At 59.4% G+C, this 7,409-nt stretch overlaps 1 protein-coding gene across 1 annotated transcript; it reads left to right on the forward strand.

Moving 5' to 3' along the window:
- The first annotated feature begins 4,238 nt into the window (after positions 1 to 4,238).
- On the forward strand, positions 4,239 to 5,706 carry HSPB1 (heat shock protein family B (small) member 1). The gene is made up of 3 exons (XM_028110044.2): positions 4,239 to 4,692; positions 5,215 to 5,278; positions 5,384 to 5,706. The coding sequence occupies exons 1-3, from the start codon at positions 4,323 to 4,325 to the stop codon at positions 5,571 to 5,573; spliced, it is 624 nt and encodes a 207-aa protein (XP_027965845.1). The 5' UTR covers positions 4,239 to 4,322; the 3' UTR covers positions 5,574 to 5,706.
- Positions 5,707 to 7,409: the final 1,703 nt, after the last annotated feature.

The raw sequence follows: 7,409 nt of genomic DNA on the forward strand, positions 1-7,409 counted from the left end.
TATGCAGGTCCTCTCCTGGTGTCTCTGCAGATGGGGGCCTCGGGGACCCTTCTGTCCTTACCCTCCCAATACACACAGCAGCCGGGAGTCAGGCTGGGCAGGGCTTCCTGTGTCCTCTTAGATATTTTCTCTTTTCCTTAATTGGTTTCCTGCAGCCCCAGACCCAGGGTAGCAAGTCAGTGCACACCCCCAGTCTGGGTGTCCCAGGGAGCATCTCCCATCCCCTGCCTCTCTGAGATGGTCTTGGAAGCCCCCTGGCCTCCCACCGGCCAGTGAGTGAATATGCTGAGGGCATATTCAGCAAACCTGCCCTACCACCAGACACTTGCCCTTCCTTCTCCAGGCCCCTCGCCACTCAAGGACAACCAAGACACGAGAGTGCTCTAGCCATAGGGCCTCCCACCTCCGCAGCCACCACAGGGCATGCCAGGTCCTCCCTCACCACCTCCCTCCACTCACCATACACACACCCCTCCAGGAGTATTAGATGGCAGAGTGGGCAGTGCAGACGGCCGGGGGTGGGGGGAGTGAGAGCGAGTGGAGGAGAAACTGTTGATTCACTATGCTGGAAGGAGCCTTCGAGAACATCCAGTCCAATGGTCTCATTGTACAGATGAAGAAAATGAGTCACGGGAGCCGGCTGCTGGCCAAGGTCACAGAGCCAGAGACGAGCAGGTCCCCAGACTCCCAAGCTAGACAGATTCTTTCTGCTAGACAGTGGGGCGGGGGGGAGGCCAGCCCTCCCCACACGGCCCCTCCTTGGCCCCCCTTTAGTGGTGAGGGGGTGAGGTGACACCCAAGACTAGCCAGAAGCCTAGGGGATGGGCAGGCTGAAGAGGGACTCCCAGAGAGGCAGTGTCTAGATGCTTCCAGAAAGACCTTGTGCCCCCCACCCCCATGTGCTCTAATTACTGCTGCCCACATTTTTAATTCCCAGTAAACCCAGTGACTGGCGCAATCCATCAGCTGTCAGGTCTCTCCAGGGAGCTCGGGCAGCTGCCTGAAGACTCTCGGCGTTTTCTCTGAGGCTGAGCCAGGGAGGGAGGGGCTGGCTCAGCCGCAGTTGGCAAAGGCCTGTCAAAGGTGTGGCTACTGTGGCCAAGGCCTGGCGCTCCCTGCCAGACAAGGAGGCTGGGAGGCTGGTCTCGGGCTGCCGCAGAGTACCGCAGACTGTGGGGCTAGGGACGAGGAGAGGGGCCCCTCTGATTAGGGAACCCCAGACCCAAGCTTGCCTCCCCCATCACTGCACCTGTGGCTACTGGGAAATCCCTGGGGGTGGAGTTGTCTTCTTAATCCCAGAAATACTAGCCCTGGCAGCTCAGTGCCCAGAATGATAGAGTGGAAGACTGTCAAAGAACACTTCGGCAGGTGGGCAAGTGGGGGCTGACATCCAGCCCTTGCTCCTCTTGCCCTGTGCCCGAGCAACCAGGGTGTGACCTCCGGGAAGGGTGCACGGTCAGGGCTGGAAGGGACTCCAGAGAGGCTGGCTCAACCTTCCCTGCCCCTTGGCCGCACACCTCCCCCTGCGCCCACCAGCCCAGAGCCCACAGCCCACCCTGGACTGCTTAGGAAGTCTCTCCCCTGCTCAAAGAGTCAGGACGCTTGAGTTCCGATCCCTCCACCCGCTTACCAACTTTGTGACCTTGGGGCAGTTCCAGCTCAGTTTTCTCATCTCAGAAATGGGACTCTGAGAAGATACTTAGACCTGCCATAAAGTGCATACAACTGCGTGATTCTTATTAGCCTAAGTAAGTCTCAGTACCCAAAATTAAAGGCCCTCTTTCCTTAATAAAGGTGAACACTTACTGAGCACCAAGCACTCCCCACACATTATTGCATTTGAGATTCACCACAACCCCAAAAGATGGGTGTGTTATTACTACCCACGTTTTGCAGATGGGGACAGCGGGCTCAAGGAGGTCACCAGGCCGGTGAACAGCAGCACCCAAGTTCAAGCCCAGCCTGTCTGACCCCAAAACCCAGTTTTTCCTGCAACCCCACCCCCTCTTGCCACCACCCAGAGCCACCCATGTTCCCTCCCTTGTGACTGACAAGGTCCCTCAAGAAGCGACCCACTGAAGATGGATATGAAGTCTCAGTCCTGCCTCCCCCACCCACCATGGGCAGAGTGCTGGGAGCTGTTGGGCCCTGGTTTGCACAACTTCCTGGCTGGGGCAGCAGGAATGGACCCTCCCTGCCCTGGCTTCAGGCAAGATGCAGAGAGCTACTAAGGGAGCCTCTGTCTACAAAGGGTTGGCAGGCAAGGCAGCCCGGCAGCCCCCACCCAAAGCGTGGCTGGGCCTGGCAGGACCACACTTGAAAGCATCCATGACCACACCTGACAGCTCCTGTAGGGTGGGGCTCCTGGACTCCAGTCTGGGCCAAGGTGGGCAAGCAGAGGCGGATGAGAGCCCTCCCTGGCTCCTGACCTCACCTCGACTTTATAGAGCTGGGAATGGGTGGTGTTGGAAGTGCCAGGGAGCCAAGACCTGGGGCTTGCTGAAGCTGAGACCCTTGGGGCAGGGCGGGGGGGCGCCAGTAGTTCCCAAAGGAGACCTACTGGGCCCGTGACCTGATCCAACAAGGGAGGCGGAGCAGAGATGGGGTCCTGTCTGCCTCACACCCTTGGCCCATGAAAGCCCCAGGAGCTCAGAGGTAACCAGAACAACCTCGGACTCATGACCCAGACCTAGCTCTTCCCTGATGGGGAGCAGGTGGATAAGAAAGAGAGAAAGGCATCCAGGAGCTCCCTCTTGAAGAGGAAGCAGACACAGAAAAGGCATGAGATTTGTTGCTGCCCCCTGCTCATCGAAGCAAGTGGCTGGAGTCTGGCTTCTGATTTCTCAGGTGTCCTGGGCAGGGCAATGGCCCCGGTAAAACTGGTGGGGGTTCAGCCTCAGCCCAGCCCTGGGAAAGGGGCAGCAAGCAGAGTGGGCCTCAGAAAGAGAGGAAGTGGAAGACTCCCCGAGGTCGGAGTCCCACGAGGGTGAGAGCCATGGGCACTAGACAGGCAAGAGGCTTACTCTGCTAGTGTCTTACAGGAGACAGTGCACCAATCACTGTATCTCCTGGAACTCGTTTCCTCATCTAAAAAGGAGGGATAACAGGGTGTAAAATGGGAGAAGGAAGACTGGAGGGGGGCTCATGCCTGTGAAAGCAGAAGAGAGGGAATGTCAGGATTATGGCAGGAGCCTAGGTGCAGCACCCTCTCTCAAAGGTGGGAGATGGGGGCCTGGATCCCACAGGTGGTCAGACAGGAGGTGGGGGTCAAGGGGCAGGCCTCAGGTTCCAAGCATGTTTGAGTGAACTGTACTTCGAGATCATAATCTGCAAAAAGGGAAACTGAGGCCTAGAGAAAGGAGGGGCCTTGCCCCAAATCACAGTAAATCAACAGCAAAGCCCAGGCTAGATTCAAGGTTACTTACTGCCCTTCAAGTTCCCTGTCCAGGGCTCCTCAAGGAACAGTAGCTACATGGGGGGATTTGACAACAGCCTTCCTCCTGACCCCCTCTCAGCACGGGGTTTCTGACCTGGGTCACTGCCTCTGCAACTGGGATACTTACACACTCTCCTTCCACCACCTCCCCCAGCCCTTTTAACTGCAGATAAATAACATAACAATAGTGAACAATTATCAGGTACCAGGCCCTGGACTAAAGTCCTTACTTGCATTAAGTTGCTGAATCCTCACATCAATCCAATGATGTAAGCATTTTTATTACTATCATCATCATCTCTGTTTTCCAGACGGGGAAACCGAGGCCCAGAGTCTAACTTGCACAAGTCCATCCCATTAGTGGCAGAACAGGATGTAAAGTCAGACCGTCTGGCTCCAGCGCCCACACTCTTATCTGCGACGCCAGGCTGCTTTTTAAGGCATTATTTCCCGGGACGCCTTGTGCTTCAAATCCTGGCTCTGCCACTTCTAGATACATGTGGTCTGGGACAAGTAGCCCAGCTTCTCTGGGCTTTGTCCACCGGGACAAACGGACGGGGCTGTCCACCAGGCCTGGACGAGAGCTTTAGCTCCCAGGCCCGACAGTGTCCGGCAGTGGGCACTGCACCAGGACCGGTGTTCCAGTCATTTGTTTTCTTGAACAAGAAGGTTCCAGATGTGGGCAGGGCCTTCCTCGGCCCGCCCCCGCCCCGTGTGCGGGGGGAGGAATGCAGGGGGAGGGGCTGCCCCCAGCCCGTCATTGCCTTTAATAGAGACCTGAAACACCGCCTGCTAAAAATACCCGGCTGGAGCCGCATAAAAGCGCTGCGGCGCCGACGCCCCACACTTCTCCGAGCCTCAGCCAGAAGCGCAAAGCCAAGCCAGCATGACCGAGCGCCGAGTGCCCTTCTCGCTCCTGCGGAGCCCCAGCTGGGACCCTTTCCGCGACTGGTACCCAGCCCACAGCCGCCTCTTCGACCAGGCCTTCGGGCTGCCACGGCTGCCCGAGGAGTGGGCGCAGTGGTTCGGCCACAGCGGCTGGCCGGGCTACGTGCGCCCGCTGCCCCCGGCCGCGGTCGAGAGCCCCGCCGCGGTGGCCGCGCCCGCCTACAACCGCGCACTCAGCCGGCAGCTCAGCAGCGGCGTCTCGGAGATCCGGCAGACGGCCGACCGCTGGCGCGTGTCCCTGGACGTCAACCACTTCGCCCCCGAGGAGCTGACGGTCAAGACGAAGGATGGCGTGGTGGAGATCACTGGTGAGCCCCCGGCCCTGCGGGGACCCTGCTGGCGGGGCGGGAACTGGGCAGGGAAACTCCACCAGGGACCCGGAAGATTTGGGACTCACCCTGCCCCCGGGCTGTGGCCCCGACTCTAGAACGGGGACTTCGGGTAGTTCCTCAGGGCCCCTCTGGCCCAAAAAACGCTTTATTGAGGGAAAAAATGCCGCCTTCCAGCGCAGATCCCCCAGCCCCTCCCCCAAATGACCAGGTCTCCTTGGGGCCACCCACAGGCCCGGACGAAGAGGCCATTGTCCCCTGGCGCTGTCCCTGTCCCCTGCCCCTAAGCCCCGGTCCGCGGAGGGGGCGGGTGCGCTTCCTTGGCGCAGCGCCGCGCCCCACCCCACCCCCCAAAGCACTGAACCCAACTTTCCAGAAGCTTCTGAGGGGCCCTGAGACAGTCCGACCACCCATGGGGGCGTGTGTGGATTTGGGCGGGCCCCTGTGTGGATTTGGGCGGGCCCCTCCCCCCGCAGCCTCTGACCTCATTCTCCCACCCAGGCAAGCACGAAGAGAGGCAGGACGAGCATGGTTACATCTCCCGGTGCTTCACCCGAAAATACTCGTAAGTCTTGGCCCCAGATCCGGGGGGACCTGAGGAGGGGTGCAGGGAGTGGGGGGCAGTGAAGCACAGGTGTGTAACTCTTGTCCTCCCTTTCTGCCTGTCTAGGCTGCCCCCTGGTGTGGACCCCACCCTGGTCTCCTCCTCCCTGTCCCCTGAGGGCACGCTCACCGTGGAGGCCCCGATGCCCAAGCCAGCCACCCAGTCGGCAGAAATCACTATCCCTGTCACTTTCGAGGCACGTGCGCAGATTGGGGGCCCAGAAGCTGGAAAGTCGGAGCAGCCTGGAGCCAAGTAAAGGCCTTAGCCCTGTTGTCCACACCCCCACCTCAGTAGCCATCACTGACTATCCCCACCCGCCCATCTGTATGCTTTTTTGATACGTTTACCTTCTGTTTTTCTCAAATAAAGTTCAAAGCAACTGCCCGCCACTGCCTCAGATTCTGGTGTTTGTGGAGGCCTGGGGGTTGGTGCCATTCGCTGGCTCACACATGGATCACATTTGCCGAGGGCCTGCTGTGTGCCGAGCCCCATGCTAGGCCCTGTGGGTACAGTGGGGTACAGCAGGGGCATACCCCAGTTCTCCAACCCTGAGTCCAGTAAGAGAGAAGTAATGATCGGAACCAGCAGTGATGGGGGAAACCAGGTGAGGCAACTGGTCCAGGCTTGGGCACTCAGGGACACCTAGGCCGGAGTCAGGCGCCTGGGGGACAGAGCAGGGCCTGGGGAGGGGAGCTTCTTAGGAGCTCAGAGTCCCTTGCTCACTTCATTGAGACTTCACTATTCTCCCAGAGAGGGGCAGGACCACGGAGAAGGCATGGGAGGTGTGGCACTCCAGGTGACTTCCTGAGAGGAGGTTGGCCTTGTCAAAGGTTCCATCCCCTGATGCCCGTGCATGCAGGATGAGGCCTAGGCTTTTGGGTCAAGGGCACTCGGCAAAGAATGAGGGCCGTGTGGTCAAGGTTTTGGTGGAAGAGAAGCAAAGACCCTGACAGGGAAGACTAACCCAGGTAGGAAGAGTCACACCTACCTGGGTCCTCTCCTTGGCCCTCATCCTACCCACCACCCTCTCACCTGGCCCAAGAAGGGTTTGGAGGGACCCGGGGGAGGGATAGAGCCGATAGGGGTTTTGGAGCCCGGTCTCAGGTCCCCAGGAACTTGAGAGATCCCACACCATCTCCACCTACAAAGGTCACAGAGCCTGAAGCTGTGGCAAGACACCATGACATCGTTTTCTAAGCCCACAGCCCTACTTTCCCAGGGTCTCTGAAAGGAGCGGCACCCTGTAGGGAAGGGCCAGGAGCATGCACACACACTCACTACCCTCGCCACTGCCCAGCTTCTTAATTTCCACTCCCTGGTGCGGATACCACAATCTGGAGCAGGCAAGGAGCCAAAGCAGGTCCCAGGCCTCAGAGGCCTCGCCGGGCCTGGAGGGAGGCCAGCCAGGGACATAACCACACGAACAGCTAGCAGAGCAGGTCTGGACCTGTTGGCCAGGGCACTGCCCGGTCTACGCCACCCCTACCACCATTCATTGCACGAGCTCCAGTCTCCTCAATCTGCCATCCTCCTCCCTGACAACAGACATGCTACATCTCAGGTGTCTCCTGGACACGTCCACATTCCTGTGGTCACAACCGAATCAGCCTGTCCAGGGCTCACTCTTGCTCTGTAGTGCCAGCTCCCTTCTGGCTGGCAACAGGATGGCCCCGGCCTGCAGGGGTGTGACTGCTCCTCCGGTCTTGTCAGTCCTGTCAGAGAGATCGAGAGCAAGGCTGCCAGCGCCCTGCAAGTGTGGGAAAGCTGGTGCCAAGCCTTTGACAAGATAATCCTCACTCCAACTCTGCAGAGGTGGGGTTAGTCGTCCCAAACACCTGGGCACCGAGAGCCTCGAAGAGGTGAACAGACTTGCCCGGGTCCACACAGCTAGTCCTGGAGGGGCGGAGGGACATCAATGTGGCCACAGGCAGGAGAGGGCAGGTTAGCTCACACAGGAAGGCTGCGGGGCGGGGGGCGGGGGGCGGGGGGGGGGAAGGTGTAGAAGTGCTCCACATGGCAAGCTTGAAGTGCTTCCGAAAGAGGCTTGGTGGGGCCACAGAGGAGGACAGGGATGCAGCTGAGTCTGGGGTCC

Source organism: Eumetopias jubatus, unplaced genomic scaffold (genome assembly GCF_037043125.1).
Source record: "Eumetopias jubatus isolate StellerSeaLion01/CBP00866 unplaced genomic scaffold, mEumJub1_p1.0 scaffold_12, whole genome shotgun sequence".
In the NCBI taxonomy this organism is placed as follows: Eukaryota; Metazoa; Chordata; class Mammalia; order Carnivora; family Otariidae; genus Eumetopias; species Eumetopias jubatus.